General features: G+C 32.2%; 1 protein-coding gene across 1 annotated transcript in view; it reads left to right on the top strand.

Moving 5' to 3' along the window:
* LOC107455212 (netrin-1) overlaps positions 1 to 18351 on the top strand; it is a gene marked incomplete in the record, with an annotated part of 72175 nt that overhangs the window by 41444 nt on the left and 12380 nt on the right. The window contains 1 exon segment of the mRNA XM_071184971.1: positions 13720 to 13908. Within this exon segment, the coding sequence (XP_071041072.1) occupies positions 13720 to 13908 (189 nt within the window).

The raw sequence follows: 18351 nt of genomic DNA, 5'->3' as shown, positions 1-18351 counted from the left end.
AAAATTTTAATTTATGCTGTGAAAGGTGACAAATAAAATAATGCACGTGCAACATAATATAAATGATATAGGAAACTATTGGTGGTTCTTAAAGAGTGAAGTAATGATTTGTAAACATAAGATTATTTATTTTCAGCTGTTACAATCGTCCCCAAGACGCCATTTCATCTTCATTTGTTAAAAAACAATGCTAGTTAATTAAGAAAACTAATCTTTTTTTTTTAAATGTTAACTAAGGAGTCCACTTACATATTCGGTTAATAATTTTTATTTGTTCAATTAACAAAATTACTTTGTTACAATATAATATTCTAATACCAAAAAAAGTACTTACGTAGCGTGAAAATATCTTTTGTGATGTAACTCTTTCAAAAGTACATAAAAATAGTTGACAGCAGGAGTGTACATGTAGATTTATTAAATACAACTTGTGCGCCACCTAGGAACCAAATCTAGAACTCGACACTCGAAATTTTTGCTCTGTTACAATCGTATCCTGTTACAATTGACCCCACTCTCCCCTACAAATGAAATACATACTTATTGCAAAAAATATTTTCAACGATGTTATTTTCTTGATATGTTCTTTTTTTATTTATCAATAAAAATTTAAAAACGTGCACTAATTTTTTAATCTTGCGCAAACAAGTTATGTTATGATAGAAACAACTTATGAACCATTGCTTCAGACAGAAATTGTTTTTTTACTACAAAATCAAAAAAAAAAATTATTTCATACTTTTTTTTTTCCTATTTATTTTATTTTAATTTATAGCCGTCGTTGAACAGCCGACCCAATTTTTGGGTTTACGACTACTAATGTTCAACTCCGTAGCTTTGCAATTTTGAACCCAATTCAGAAGACAAGGTAACGCCTGGATCAAGTATTGGGAGAAACTTGTCCTTGTCGAGGACTTTTGATGAAACTAACCCGCATTTGCGCTACACGGAGAAAAAGACGACGAGGACCTCCCACGGTTAGCCTGACGGCAAAGGGACTCTAACCCATGATCCGGCAACCGCAGAATATATTTCACGTCAGCACTGTGGTCGGTGCAAGCCGGATGCGAATTCGTATCGACCAGCCATTGGTGGGATTCGAACCCGGTTCAGGTGAATCAATAGAAGGCGAACGCTCTGCCCCCTAGGGCATCACGGCTCTTTTCCTATTTATTAAATTTGGAACAACTTACAGCTGTTCTATTATCTTCTTCACAATTCTTGACATTTTTTTTTATTTAACAATAAAAAATTTGAAGTCGCAGATCTAAATACGATGGATTCTTAAAATGTAAGAAATATAAATTATCTAGTTATAATAATATAGTTAGGTCAAAAATTACAGATGATTTCTGCAGGCCAAATTGCTTACAAGATTCATTAATATGTAATTTATGTAAAAAAATTTAAAACCTTATTGCATTTGAAAAATATTACTTTGTAATTTTTTTAAAATGCATAAAATATAAGTTTATTTATAAAAATAGGAAGAAAAAAAAACTTTATAAATTATTAATGCAAACAAAATTGTTTTAAATAATTCTTGACATTTTTTTTCCTGTTATGTTTTTCTTAGTTTATTTAACTCCGCTCGGCGATCCTAGTAATTCGTTCTAATTCTTCATTCTTTATTTCTTCTTCAACGTCAACATTTTCCGTAAAATAGCAGAACATTTTGGTTTCACAATCTATACAACTATTTTAGCTTTATGTAAGACCATTTTCTTCATTTCTTAATTACATTTGAAAAAAAAAAAGTTTAATTTTAAGAACGCAGAATAAATGATCCAATACGAAGAAATGAATGAGATGCAATTTTACTCGTTAACGAAATTTATAATAATTCGAACAGAAAATTACTCTTATCATCCTTTTTCAGTTTTTTTTTTTTTTTTTTGAAATTTCTCTATGAGAGTTAAATTTTTAAACTGGTAACAAACAAATCTCTCTCTAGCTACTTTTGATTGAAATCTACTCCAGCTATAAAATAAAGAAAAAAAAGATTTCGTAACAATGGATAAATAGTGGATAAATTGAATAAATAGGGGATAATGGATAAATATTGAAAGCAAAGAGGCTGATCACGGAAAAGCATTCTAATTTGCAATAGCTTCCAAACAATGGGAATTTCTAAATTATAATACAAAAAAAAGTTCAATTATAATACAAAATTATAATGCAAAATATAATGCTCAGTAAAGTTATAAAACATACCAGTCCTATCAGAGCATATAATTTCAAATTGTAGTTGCCCTTCAACGGATAGTAAGTAGATCGACAAATATGTTTTTTCTTTTGTAAACCAAAAGTTTAACAGTTAATCATTCTGAAACTAACAATCTAATCGTAATTTATTTCTATTCGATAAAACTCCTGGAGCATTTTCACACATTTTCGTAATTTCAAGTTTCTAAGTCTTTGATTCTAAGTCTCAAGTTTCTAAGTCTAGATTTTGAGTAGCGAATGTAGTATAAAGCAGAAAAAGAAAGAAAATTTTTTTTTAAAAACTTTGCAAGAAAGCGCTTAAAATTTTAATGACTTAATTTCAACTCTGCAGTTGCATTCCAGTGGCCCATATGGTATTTTTCCATCAAGTTAAACAGTTAACAAACCTCCAATAAATTATCGAATGTCATTTTAGTTTTATTCCAGCGACATTCTTGATTCCAGCGTCATAGCGGACTCTGGAGAAAAACATAAAAAACATTTTTAAACGGATTCATATTTTTGACACAAATAGTAATAGGAACAAACTCATAAAAATGTGATCCAAATAGTGTAACAATAGTGTCTCCTGAGTATTTTTTTTAACACTTAATTGAATGAAACCAATCCTGAGATTACCTGACATGTAATTTAGAAGGTAAGGCAGGACTCGAAAAAACTCAGAAATTTTACCCGTCCCCGAGGACGGCTTGTCCAAGAATGTACCCGTCCTCCTTTGAAACTAACCCGTCGCTTCTAAATAAATAAAAATATAATTTTCTCTTATTTATTACAAACATTTATATAAATTGCACAATGAATTAGTAGTTACTATTTATTACATTCTGCAATAATAAAAGAAATACTGGGTTACTAATAGTAACTTAGTATTTCTTTTATGAAATAATTTATTTCTTTTATGAAATAATTTAAATGACAAAGTTATCTGGAATATCAATTTATCCGAGGGTACTGCGTATTTTAAATGAATCAAATATGACATTTGCCAGTTCTACAATCAAGCCAATGATTTACACAGGTTTCTACACAGAAATCTGAAAGGGGTTTTCTATTTAGGTAGATGTTCATAATTAGAAGTCCAAATGCACATGCAAAGAGCAACTTTTCTTCTGTTTACCGATTACGTGAGCATGCGCATTTGGTCTGACGAAGGAATTGACGGGATTTCTAGATTAGAGGGTCATTTTAGAAGTGAGGCGCTGGACTCTTGTAAGATAACTAAAATTGAAAATGCATCACGAATATTAACGGGAAAATGGCCGTCAGCGCGGACGTCGGATTCGAAACATTCGTTGTCCGCGAAAAATTTTTGACGGCCGAGGAGGGGCGGTTTTTCGAGCCCTAGTATAAGGGTTTTACTCACAAAAAGCACAAATTAAGCAACTATCTAAACAAATTAAGCATTCACTATATAATCTCAAGAAATAGAAGAGCAGACGATCTAGCCCAACGACCTGCGCGCGAAGTCGAACACTTTACGGTAAAACAGTTTAACGAGGACCGATACAGCCCACCCTCGATCCCTACGCAGGCCGATCAAAGTGGTCACCCACCCGCTTACTGACGGGAGCCAGTGATGCCTACTGGGAACAGTGTCTTCAAAATCAGTTCACAAACGGGACATAAAAAGTGGACGGTTATAAAATAAAATGAATTAACTCTGATTAACCGTAGATTATATTTTAAGTTGCTGCATAAGACACAAGAACATACTTTCTCTGAATAAACATACCTTTTTTACCGACGGATTCGCATTCTTGATCCTCAAAATATGGGGGGGGGTGTAACCGCAATCTGGTAAATAAGGTACCAGTAGTTTGGCCAGGAGTGTGGTCGAAAATCTGCACCCCCAAATGCTAATTTCACTTTTTTCTATTTAGTTCTATCTCGAGAATTTTTTTAAACCATTCGAAAGATTTTTCCTCGTAATTTAAAGATTCTTTCATCTTAAGATAATCTCATGTAAAAATATTTTTTAATAATTAATTTTTAACTTCATTTTATGACAGTCGACAACATTATTTTAAAGAATATGATTTGAAATGGCAAAGTACGAAAGTGTAAACGAAATCGGTCGAATTGCTCTTGTTCAATCAAATTTGAAATTTGCAATTTTTTAAAAAAATTTTCTTTTGAAATTCGATAAATCAGAAACATTTCAACCGATTGCGCTCAAACTTTGTATTTTGCCGTATAAAATTGCATTCTTTAAAATGATATTAAAAAATTTATATACCCTACACTTCAAAAATTTTCGACTTTATTAAATAATAAAAAATTAATTAAAAATACTTTTTACCTGGAATTTTTTTGTATTAACGAATTTCGTAATTGTGAGCAAAAACATTTAAAAAATTTTTTTAAAAGTTTCGAAAATTTCCTTGATTGTGGGCTCCTTTCCCCTCCCTCTATATTTTGAAAGTCAGAAATAGAAAATCTCATTAGTGTTTCTTATATTATTTTATCGCTATTGTTTCAACGCAAATTATAAAAAGAAGCTTTGTTTTAAGTTTATAGTTTTAAAAAGTTCGTGTCCAATGTAGGGTGGTGAGTCTGCAACTAGGAACCATTAATGGCAGTTTGCGAAGGTACTGTTAACTGGTTCTGTTTTTATATTTTATTTTATAACTGTCGTTGAGCAACCGACCCAATTTTTGGGATTACGACTACTAATGTTCAACTCCGTCACCTTGTCATCTTGAACCCTATCCAGAAGACAGGGGAACTCCTGGATTAAGTATTAGGATAAATTTTTCCTTCGTGGAAGACTTTTTGATGGAACTAACCCGCATTTGCGTTGCATAGATAGGAAAACCACGGATGCCTCCCATGGTTAGCCTGAACTCAAGGGGACTCTAACCCATGATCCGTCTACCACTGAGGATAATTCACTTCAGCACTGTGGTTGGTGCAAGCCGGATGCGGAATTCGTATCAACCCACCATCGCTTTGATTCGAACCCGGTTCACCTCATTAGAAGGCGAACGCTCTATCTCCTGAGTCATCACGACTCAACAGGTTCTGTTAAATAGATACTTTCGTGTGTTAGCTACCTCAGCGATTCGGTAGTTCGGATTTCATTTTAGTGAACTATGGTCATCCCACCATGCAAGTGATTAGCCAGTCTTGTCTCCAGACGTGAATCCGATAGAGAATGCTCGGGACAGACAAGATGCTGTTTTGATTCCACTGTCATTAGACGATCTGGAACAAGAGTCCCCCTTAGTTCAAAATTACAAGGCCAAGAGATCCCATACATTTTCAGGGCTTATTAGATCAGGCCTGAAAATGAATGGCGGTATCGCGCAGATTTAAATTGAAAAGATGATTCATTGAAGCAAATTTTGATGCGCGAAGCCATATTATTATCGCGTGAAAATAAAACATGCAATAACTCATTGAGCAGTTATCGTTTATTACAGAAACCAGAGAAAATGTTGGGTACAGCCGCGTTTTAATAAATTTTCTTAATAATTCTTTGTTCCCTCTTTGGAGGACGGTGATAAGGCATTCTAAATTGACACAACGCCTCATCGCATATATTAAAACGTGTGAAATACCCATTTATCTAATCATAAAAGAATGTCTTTTCTTCTAAACATACAATATCAAAGACGCAAATAGTTTACCAGCTTACAGGCGGACAGCGTAGAAATTTCTAATGATTTGGTTAATCGAAGCAATCATTCAAATTACTTTCGTTTCCTTTTTTTTCTTCTTTTTTTGTTGATTGTTTGTTTGTTGGACCATTTTTAAAACAATTGAAAAACCTTCATCAAAGATGAATATAAAATAAAAAGTTTAAATAACTCGTTTTTCAAGCAGACCTAAAAGGTGAAAATTGTTTCATTTTTTGTCAGAAAAACTAAGCACCTTCCGACAAACATCAGACTTTAAAATATCTTTTAATGCCCAATGACATAAAATATTCATTGGAATGTAGAAAAATAAACTTCGGTTGCCCTTTTAAGTTTTCTCGGTGATAAACTATTCAAATTATTGGTGTTTGCATGTTAATCAATCACTATTTGTAGAAAAAAAAATTCACGCTTTGTACTACAGAATATAATTATTTTTAAAAAATATATAAGACAATGATGTTTATTCTTAGCTTTTTCAAATACAATTTATAAAAAGATTCTTAAGAGCCGGCACTGCCCTAGTGTGCCCCATGCGTATAGACGGTACTTAGTGTACCAAATAAATGTAAATATTGATTTTAAACTTTTAACGTAAATGTTCATTTACTTGGTTATTTCGTCTAAGTTCATTTAGTTTTAGTTAAAAGACCCTTACAAATGAAACTCATTATCTTGTATATTTAATAATAGCAAATAAAGACACATTTTACTTTTGACGAAGTTGCTAAGTTAATTTATTAACCATTAGATGCGCCAATGAGATATTTAGCACATTTTTTTATTTTAATGTTAACATATGTTGTACTAAACATTTAAATAAGTTCATTCCGATACCATTCCGATACCAAGCATATAAGAGACTCTCGTTTAACCCTCGCTTGAGAAGGATAAGTTTATTTAGATATTGTCTTGATTTTTGACTGTAAGATTTTAAATACTTGAAATTATACTCATTTAAAAATGGGGACCAGCTGGTTATGGGAGACTATTAATAAATAAATAAAAATTATATATATATATATATATATATATAAATTATATAGAACGTGCAAAATAGTGCTCCTTTTTTTAATGAGAGCCATAAGCAAGCAAACATCGCTGATGTTATTCTTAAAAAATCTCAAAAAAAAAAAAGTTTTACAAGATTGTCTAAGTTTAATATTTAAATGCTTTCACTTGTCAAATCGATTCAATCCATTTCGTGAATTTTATTAAATTTTAATGTTAAAGCATTTCATTGGCTCGTGACTGTATAGATCCAATTCTCTAAGCATAAGCACCACTAAATGATAAATTTTTTTAGCCCATCGAATAATTAATTTCAGAAACCAATCTGATTAACTCCATCCTATAATCACAATAAAGTTCTAGTTAACATTCTTTTTCTTCTACTGCGGAAGCTCTATTGTTGCCATGACAACGAGAATAAAAATCGTGTGCTGCTAATAAAAAAAAATCACATTGAAAATTATATTTAATCCACCTACGTATCTGAAAGTTGTTCCTTCGACCGTTAGCCTATTGTCGCTCACACGAACCAAGTACTCGAACTGCCACAAAAACAAGTATTTATAAATTTCAATTTTAGTGTGTATTGTTTATTACGAAAAAAAATAATGACCTTTTAAAACTCATGTTCCGGACAATACAGAAACATTAAAACTATTATAAGTTTAAAATAAATACACAAGTGGGCGACCTTTGTGCTAAAATACAAACTAAGGTAGACAACGTTAAAGAGCACAAAAATATTCTCTTATTTTTGTGCTCTTTAACGTTGTCTACCTTAGTTTGTATTATAAGTTTATTGAAATTGTCTCTTAGTACAAAAATGCAAGCTGACTCAATTGAAATGAAATTTCTAATAAGTATACACACTTACTTGTAAAATGATTCACAAATTGCTATTATCGAATCTTTAGCGAAAAACTAAATCTTTTAGCCAGATGATTGTCATAATATAAGAAAGAACCTGTAAAAAAAAAGCACTGTTTCATACGATACACCATGACTTTATTTGTACAAGTACTTTAGAAAAGACTACCATCAACAAAAGGGTAACTAAAACTAAACTCAGCGGCGAGACAGCCCATAAAGGGTCAAGGCCTACTGTGCCCATCTCAGTTTTCTTGACCTTGGGCTCTGGGGCGCAGGGCAGATGTTCCGGTCAGGTGGTCAGCAGAACGCGGAACCCCCAGTATTTAGTTCCCAAGCATGCTTGGTACTCATTTATCGATTCACTGAAGGGATGACTCAACCTTTCCCGGCCCGAGGATCGAACCAGGGACCTGTGGCACGACAGCGCGAAGCTCTACCGCTCAGCCACTTGCATCAGGGCTACCAGAAGGGTAACAGCTACAGTAAATTGGCTGAAAATGCATTGGATAAAACTAGATTAGTTGAAACATTTCAAGTATGACTTTGACGAAGAATTTAATGTCCTTAATATACGAAAATGTGTAAAGCGCTAGACCAGGCTTTAATGGGGACTTATATGACGGACTTGTTGAAATTCATTTCTCTTATTAAACCAATGTTTCCTAGAAAGAGAGAAGGCCTCAGCACGGGTTACCATCAACAAGAAATTTGATCCTTTAATAGTTCAAACATAATGATATCTTTCGTGATAACCACCACTGCGTAGCTAAGTACCCCGTGTTAAAAGCGATAAACTAGCTAATTTATTTTTCTGGAATTTGAAAGCGATAATAAATTACAAAACGATGGGTGATCTAGTTGAGCCTTCGTTATTGTTGTATTTTTTAAATGATCTAGTTACGCCACCGAGGTTTTTCAGGTTTGATTTGTTCTTGAGTATGATGTTTATTATTTGGTTGAACTGTTATGTTTAAGATTATTAAAAAGTTGTTAAGTTTTTAACGTTAGTATGGTACTTTTTTCAAACAGAGTTGCGTTTTAATTATGTTCTAGTTCATGCTTTAATATTTCAGTTGCGTTTTTATTCAGTTCTAGTTCGTGTTTTAACAGCCCGAACGTAGCGACATCTTTCTTATTTTCAACCACTGCGCAGTTTATGTTCGTTATGTCTGACTATTAAATTGATCCTTGCTGAGGTTCTCTTTCTTCTAAGGGGTGTTGATTAAACACGAGTGTTATAAAACTTTATAGACATGGCTCGAATGTAGCTAATGAAGAAGATATCATTCATATAGATGATAAAACAAAGTGTAACACTCGAAGTATGATGTACCAGTAACAGAACAGTTATTATTCATTTCTGCTAAAATCTTTAATGAAACATATTTTATACAATAAAGTTTTACCAGAATAAAAAATATTCGAAGACTGAATTTGAATGAATAATTTTCTTTCACTTATGAAAGCGATTAACTTCCTTAATCACAAAAAAATTATAGCAATAATAACAGTTACTCGAAGGATATTTCATCTTGTACTTTCCATATGTTGTTAGATAAAAACCGTATTTTTGAATTTTGAAATTAAGAAGAATTTAAAAAAAAGAAAAACAATACGTGCTGTTTTATCATTTTTCTCAACTTGTTGTTCTTGGTAAGTTCCATCAAGAAGTCCTCCACGAAAGCAAATGTTTCTGAATACTAGGTCCAGGAGTTCCCTTGTCTTCCGGGTTGAGTTCAAAATTACAAGGCTACAGAGTTGAGCATTAGTAGTTGTAACCAAAAAAGGTGGGTCGGCTGTTCAACGACAGTTATAAAACATAGCAAAAAAATCTTGTTTTATGGAGTTAATCGTTTTAGTAAATGATTATTAATGGTGATTTCTAAACGTTTTTCTAAGCTTTCATTTTCCAAACGTTTCTCAAGAACGAGCTGACTAAAATTTTTGAACTATTTTTAGGTTTGGTGAGAAAAATTAACCCTTTCATCAGTCAGGACGCTTGCATAAATGCTTATAAGAGACTCTTCAATTTTATTATTCTGTTTAATCGAAATTTGAATGCTGAACATTAATGTTTGTACCATTTAGATCAGCTACAGTCTTCTTGCCACTCAGAAAAAGAGTCTCTGTTCTACTCTCACATGAAATTGCGTTAACTAAAAACTTCTTATAATTGAAGAACCGTTTTTTCTCGAAAGGATTTGTAATAAAATACTAGCATTTCTTGAAACTCACAAAGAAAATATCCTTAACACTAAACATACCATAACCATACCATATCCAGAGATGCCACCTGCTCCGGACAAGCCATAATAATTAAAAAAGCGGTAAATAACTACAAGGTAAATTTTGCAAATATTTGATTATTTTTGCTTGTTTTTTAAAAGACATAGCATGACTTAAGTACTAAAGAGAGGTGAATTATGTAAGCCTATGAATTATTTAGAAATAGTGGTGGATAAAAATCTATGAAATTGAATTTATTAAACCAAGAATCACAATTGTTAAACTACCACTTTAAAATATATATTTGCTGTCGGGAGCAAGTTGGCATCTCTGCATATCCTTAACACTAAACATACCATGACCATAACCGGTTAAATGACCGTTTAAGAATTTTCGCATCAAAAATGCGCTTATCATCTTATCGTTTTTGCACATTGGACTTCATGACTTTTTCCAACAATTATATACACTTGATATATATTGTTTTTTGGTAGAAACAGTTCTACCACGAATTGGTACCACGAATTCGAATTGGTAGAAACAGTTCTACCACAACCGGTCATTTGACCGGGTAAATAATTTACTGCTTTTTAAGGTGATCGGATCAGAAATGACGATGTAATGCGTGTTCAACGTATTGCATTCGATGAGTTGCACATTTCAGCAAAGGCTTTTGCGTAGTGGGTTCAAACAGAATAACTGTGAATTCAAACTTCAAGAAAGTACCTAAGATTTCAGATTGGCATTTTTTGTGCGCGAAAAAGTGACAAAAACTAAATGTTTTGGCAAGTAGCTTGTACTCTCTTTTGATAGCTTTACTTCGTTTCTAACTAAGTGTTAGTTTTTACCCAGAAAAATGTCGAAACAATCAAGACCGCACAAGTTCTTAGAAAAAATTGTTAATTATAAGAATAATTGTAAGAATTATAATTCTTATATATTTTTATGATTATAAAAATGAACATAAGAATTCTAATTCTAATATATTCTTAGAATTACAAGAATAATTATAAGAATTATTGAAATAATAATAATTAGAAGAAATATGTTTGCGGTAAATGTACAATGGAAACACGCAATGAATTAAAATTCTTATTCTTTGTGTTTGTAATACATAAAAATTGGCAATATACTATTTTGTATAATTATAATAAAGTTTTTTTTTAAGTTTATTTCATTCCTAACAATTCGACGTCATATTTCATACATTCAATCAAGAAACAAAGTTCCCGGCTATGGTAGAATATTAAGTGTTGGTCTGTTGAGTGTTAAATGATTCACTTTATTGATGTTTTAACATTCAAAATGTGCAGTGCTTAACAATGACAATTTCATTTTCTATCACACTAATAAACTGATATTTTGCGGTATTTATTTGTCTGTTTTTGACCTGGATAATATATTTGCATGCCCCGAAGAATTGAAGCCATTTAAATCTTTCTCTTGGCGTGAAATAAACAGTCCCAACAGCAATAAGATATCCCCCCCTGAGAACACAATGGATTCATAAATTAGCTTCTTTTCCTTCGCCCGTCAACGAATAAAGCCAATAAATCGCCTAAGAGCGAGCCAAACCTAAAGGGATGGTTGCATTTAATTGTTGATCTAAACGTCGCGGAAGACCGGCCATTGTTTTTCACCTGTTGGCATAAAGTGTTGGGGCCGCCAAAATGAAGCTCGCCTTTTATTGATGACTTGTTGACTCTTTAGGGAGGGAAGGAGTGTTCTTCTTGTTCCGGTCAATTTGTCAGGGAGGACAGGGAAGTGGAATAGAATGCAGGAATGAAGACCATTTTTTCTGAAGTGAATTTTCAAATGACCGTTATTTCCATCTTGGTTATGAAATGCATGCTTGGCATCGTTAAACGCCTCAACATTTCAAATCATGGGTTGCTGTCTCTATTGATGTTTGTTCGTCAGATTGATTTTCATATCATGCGTGTTTCAAGACGTCGCGAAATACTTTAGCATTCATATTTATATTGAAATCACCGTGAAGCTAGTCATTGCGCGTTAATAACAAAAAGAATATAAAAGTACTTAAAATTATTGTTATTTAAAAACATGCTGGCTAGTAAAAATGAAAAGAATAACAGCAGTGATCGGTATAGCAACGCATGCGCACTGTTTACTATTACTCTTGAACACAGTTGAAAAGTGACTGGAAGCCATCAAATCTAAACCAAGGCTCACTTTGCCAATGGGTAAAACACTGTATCACTTTCAAAGCACTAAATTCCTATTCCAATGTTTCATCATAAACCTTTAATTATTATTAAAAGAAAAAAAAAAGCATCATAAGGAAAGTTGCATTGCTTCTATTGAAAGTCCATTAATAGCCGTTGGTAGCGAGATAAAAAATTGCGAATGAATCACATTGCATAATAGTTTCCTTACACTAGAGTTTTTTTAAACGTATTTTCTCTATGTACACTAAATGAGGATGTGACAACAAATATTTTCGACATTCAGTGGAGATTGTCAACATTGTTATTTTTTTCTTTCAGTTCCTATTTCATTCACACATGAATTATTTTCTTTAAAAGCAGACATTTTAAACTCAACGCAATTCCAAATGAAGACGCTGAATTTGTAGTTTTGCTCCGATTAACAAACATAATATCTTTCAACAGTAACCCAAGAAATATCAAGGAAAAATAAATGCAATTTTTACACTCAAAATAAGATCATAAATATTTTTTTAGTCATTTATTTATTTATTTATTTTCTTATTATTCCCCTACTGACTTGAAATCATTTGTAAGATGCATTATTATTTGAAAGTGTTCATTTGACTGAAATCCCTTCCAAAAATTAAATTTCTTTTAACACTACATCTTTCATTTGCAGCAGCAGCTGTCCAGTCCATTTGTTATCCACAACTAAAAGACTGACTATATATATGTTACCGGCAAAGTACGAGACGCCGGCATTCTATAGAATGCCTGGGCATTGTATATAATGCCAGATGTTTTTAGGAAAGGTATAAGATATGAGAAGCATTACATACTTTCCCTAGGCATATTATATAATACCTATACATTCTATAGAATGACAAATGCTAATTAAGCAAAGTATAAAAAAAAAGTCCTGATGAGGTTATTATGCAAATGATGTGCATTTTAAAAATGTTATTCTGGAAAAAAAATGAGAGTGCCATTTCAAAATGCGTAAAAAAAAATGAGAGTTGTAATTTTCATAAAAAATTAAGAAATTAACCTACTTGTTGCAGCATGAAAGGTTTGAACGACATTTTGACGAATCGGAGATGTGTTTATATATATATATATATATATCACAACCATTAGGTGTATTTCTCCATCTTCGCAATAATAAAATTTCTTGTCATATAGAACAGTTTTTTTTTTATACAAACCGTAAATTATTCACTTACAATACTAAAAAGAGCTCTATACACTATAACTATATACAACAGAGTGCCCAAGACAAAAGAGATTAAGGGGGTCATAGTGCATGGGGCATCCCTTTTTATCGTAACTCATTCCTAAAGTCTTTTCCAGAGAATAAATTCCGGGCCTGCATTTTAACCCCACATTTTGATTGTTTGCGAAACGTTTTTATCGACAAGCATAGTTAACTAAAAATCTTTAGAAAGTTTAAGATTTTCTATTTAAAAAAAATTATTCAGATTATTTTTAGTCAGGATAATCTGAATCTCTGCAACAAACGAATCTCACTTTTATTTGTGTTTATTTCCTTTTTAATGTTATGTTTATTGTGTGAACAGCTTGTAACTGCAACCGTCACGCACGTCGATGTCGTTTCAACATGGAACTGTATAAACTATCTGGTCGGACGAGTGGGGGAGTGTGTCTGAAATGTCGACACAACACTGCTGGTCGACACTGTCACTACTGCAAGGAAGGATACTACAGGGACAACACAAAACTCATCTCGGACAGAAAAGCCTGCAAAGGTAATTCTCATCACGTTTTTTAACTATTTATTCACTTAACTTATTTTTCCTTTGCTCTTCTTATCATTATTATATTTTTTTTAAAAAAATTAATAGCGATAAAAAATTGTTTTCGAAGTCAAAATTCTTACTGGAATAAAAAGAAATTTCAAGAATTAAAACAATTCTTCATATTGTTTTTTTTTTTTTTAAATCAACTTCAATAAAATTTGCATTTTAATCATTTTTTAAAAAAAAATGGAAATAAAGCTGTTTTCAATTGAAAAAAAAAGAAATTACGCTTTTTATAAAATTTAAAATAATATTTTACTACAATTTTTAATGATAGAAACTACAAATAGAAATAAGCATTTTTTACGGGATACTTTTCTATTAACTAGTTTTCGTAATTTAATTTTGAATAAGAAATATAAAATTTTTGAAAAACTTGTTTAAGAAATATGTTTCCTTTAAAAAAATAATTAATTAAAAGGCATAATTAATATGATTATAATAGTATAGATAATTTAATATGGAATAAAATTATAATAATATAATTAGTAATGGAAAAATTAATTATGGAAAATACAAACATATACAAGCATTTTTTATATCATACTTTCCTATTAGCCAGAATGTCCAAACCGAATCACCTAGCGCTGTAAAGATCAGCTTCACCAAAGAGTTGAGAAAGAAAAAAAACTTTCAAAAATGCCTCATTTTGAGATGCATTCTTAATTCTATAAATGATGTGTGTGTAATACGCCATTGATTGGCCCCTTTTTTTTTAAATAGTCCTGTGCCGCGTTTAAAAAAAATTTAGTCACGAAAAATAAAAATCACAAAAATAGATTTCACCCTTCCAATTCCAGTGTTCGCTTTTGCAAACGCTTATGAAAAATGATGTTCCGCGTTCGGTGGCCCCTCGAGCGTCAAAGAAGAAAATCATGACTCTTTTTTCGGGAAGCGTTTAGCTTCGCTCATCAAAATAGACGCGTGAAATAAAAGAGTTTTTAATTCATTTGAAATGGTCATTTCCCCATTGCATGTGGGAAGTGCCCTTTCTCTATACAGAAATGCCATAAAAATCCTCCTTTACCACGGATTTCATCTTTGATTTCAGTTTTAGACGTCATACATCTTCCAATCACAATAAAGCCCTACACCTTTATAAGTAGTAAAAAAAAATAGTCTTTATTAAATAGTTATTATACGTCATCCACCTTTTCTGTTTCCAATTGTAAGGCAAACATATGTTTTAGTGGTTTAAATGGGTAATAAATCAATTTTTGGCAAATTCTGGACATCGATTGTGAACAGTTTTAGATCCAGTCCCTGCACAAATTACAAGACGCACTGTAAGATTCTATGTAATGCAGATCGGTTTCATCCGAGTGAAAACAATACAGCTGTATAGATCACGTGATAATTATAATTTTACATAGAATCATACAGTGCGTCTCATAATATGGCCAGGGGCTGTACTTCGACTTCTTTTTTGTAGAAATAGGTAAAAAAGAATCATAAATATTTGATTTCTCATTCTTTTAAAGACAATCTTCTTTTTTTCGGTCTGAAAACGAATGAACGAACGTGTTTCGTCAGTGTTGCCATCCCCCATTTCCAAACTAATTCATCGTTTATTCCTTCCCTCAAAATTCCTCCGATTTCTTTAAATAACTATAATCGTCTAGCTTTCTTGCCATAAAAGCACAATACTACAGAAATCTCTTAATTAAATAGGAACTTCATGACCGTTCAATAAATATGATAAAGTTTTAGAGTGTAGCGAAATAAAAGGGATTTTGTTCTGTGCATTCTCACAAAAAAAAGGGTTTTTTTTTCACGAGAGACCGCGCATGGGATTTAAGGGGATTTACTACCACTGATTGAAAAGGAACGATTTGCTGCATTTAATTGGTGTTACACATATGGATACCATTTTTTTTTTCCTCCTCGGTTAGAAAACGATATTGATACCACTGAGTTTCGTACTACTGGTAGCATATCTATTACAAATGAATAGGAGTAAAACTATTATCTATCTCTTTTATTCAACCTAGTTTACGACATCGAACGTTTAAAGGGCAGAATAGTTTTACTGTCCCTGGTCAAATTATTCGACGCATTATAAGATTCTATGTAAAATCTCAATTATCAGGTGATAATATAGAACTTTATTGTTTTTACGCAACTATTTGCACTTATTTACGTTCGTGTAATAATTGGTTAACATTGTAATGCAATGCGTTAAAAATACAGTAGAATCCCGATTATCCGAGTTAATGTGGACCACGACAAACTCGGATAACTAAAAAACTCGGTTAAAACGAAGAGTATAAAAAAAGAAAGAAAAAGAGTTGGTATAAATGTAATATATTTAAGAAATATAAAATTTATACGAGTATACCACATATACTTCCTATTATTATTAAAAAGCTTACTTGAAAGAACTTAAAAAAGTATACTTTGCGAGAATTAAAGAGTTTTTACTTAAAAAAAGTCCTTAATCGTTTTTTGTTTTACATAACTTTGGTGCTTTTCTGCAGCAATGTTTCGCCATTTTTTTGGGATAACAGGAAGGCTGGTGTCGCCTCTTTTTGTTGTTCTATGTATTCAGTAGCATTTTCGACAGCTTTAAGTTCATCTGTGTGAGAGATTTTCATATGTTGATTTTTATCGTCACTGCCTTCATCATCTTCGCTAGGTTCATTTTCATTATTGACGATATTAGCGATCATTTCATGGGATCAAGTTGTTGGATTTTGTTTTCCCGAGTGTTTGGAAGATAAAATTCAGATTTATTTTTCAAATTTATGCGGTATTTTTAAAAATAAAAAATAAACTAGAACGAAAATATCATTAAAATATTTGATAGCTCGGTTAAAGCGGAAACTCGGATTATCGGGACCCTACTATATATACAAATAGGAAGTATATGAAAAATCTCCTGATAAAAAACCCATTACATGTATGTTTAAATATAAAAGTATTGCCTATAAACTCTTGCAAAACATGCAATTATTGAAAAAGTACAGTGCGTCTTATAATTTGATCTAATTATTATAATATATTAATACAATGCTTGATATAATAAATATTCTATATTTATGTAATATATCTTATCTTATCGTTAAATTTATATGATATATCATCTCATTTAACCCTCTGATACACCCACGTGAGCAAGTGCAAACCGCGTTAAAAACAATAAAAGCTGTATAGTAGTTTAAGATTTTATATAGAATCTCATAGTGCGTCTATTAATATGGCCAGAGAATGCAATTCAGAAACCCAGAAAAGGACATAAATGTTGCAACTGTGAAATGTAACTGAATTTTTCTCCTTATTAGTGTCACAATAAGCCAGTTGATGCATGTATTGATTCTTCAGAATAAATATTTCAGTTGTGACTCACTCTCCCCTATCCTGTCAACAATGTACTGTCAACAGGATGAAAGGGATTCTTTACCGGACTTTGGAATGTCCGGCACGTCTCTGCTGGTCACTTCAATCAACACTTCGGGACTGAAAGGGAGGGGAAGTCCTTTTTGGTTTTGCTATGGAGCACGAAAGAATGGTCCTCTTAATGATGGAATTCTTCCTCCCTTCAAAAGGCAAATCAGTTGCTGATTAATCCTTTATTGATTCTAAAATGCTCCCTCCCCCCATTCCTTTCTAGAGTGTTTCTGTTTTTAGAAAATAATACTTTGCCACAAGCTGTGATAGGGATAACTATAACAACACTAAACTAAAGGCGCAAAAAAGTAATTAAATTCTTTTGTCGCAGATTAAAAAAAAGTCCATAATCTAATGATTTGACTCTGACATACAAGCCGTGATGGTTCGGGCGATAGAGTGTTCGCCTTCCAATGCGGTGAACCGGGTTCGACCCCTGCGATGGCTGGTAGATACAAATTCAGTATCCGGCTTGCAACGACCACAGTGCTGACGTCAAATATCCTCACTGTTGCAGACGGATCATGGGTTAGAGTCCCTTTGCCGTCAGGCTAATCGTGGGAGGTTTTCGCTGTCTTCCTCTTCATGTAACGCAAATGCGGGTTAGTTCCATTAAAAAAAAGTCCTCCACGAAGGGTAAGTATATTTACTATATTGATAGACATTGATAGTGATTGACAGAGTATGTATTGATACAATATCAGAAAGCACTCTGTTTTACGGATATAATCGTGTGTGCTGATGAAAAGATTATATCTTTTTTTTTTTCGGTTTCTTTCCCCGTATTTTGAATAAAATTTCATCCTTTTTTTTTTAAACTGTTGTTTGTTATTTTTTTACTTATTATTTCCCCCTTTTTCATATGTCTTTAATTTTTCTTTGTTTTATTCTTCATTTTGAACTTATCTAATGGGTTCTGTTTACTTGCAGCTTAAGCGCAATAAATGAAACTTATTGTTTTTCTTAACTTTCTTCGTGTTTTCTTGTATTTATTTATTTATTTAT

This window comes from Parasteatoda tepidariorum, chromosome 9, assembly GCF_043381705.1.
Source record: "Parasteatoda tepidariorum isolate YZ-2023 chromosome 9, CAS_Ptep_4.0, whole genome shotgun sequence".
NCBI lineage: Eukaryota > Metazoa > Arthropoda > Arachnida > Araneae > Theridiidae > Parasteatoda > Parasteatoda tepidariorum.
This window is presented reverse-complemented; position numbering and strand designations above follow the sequence as displayed.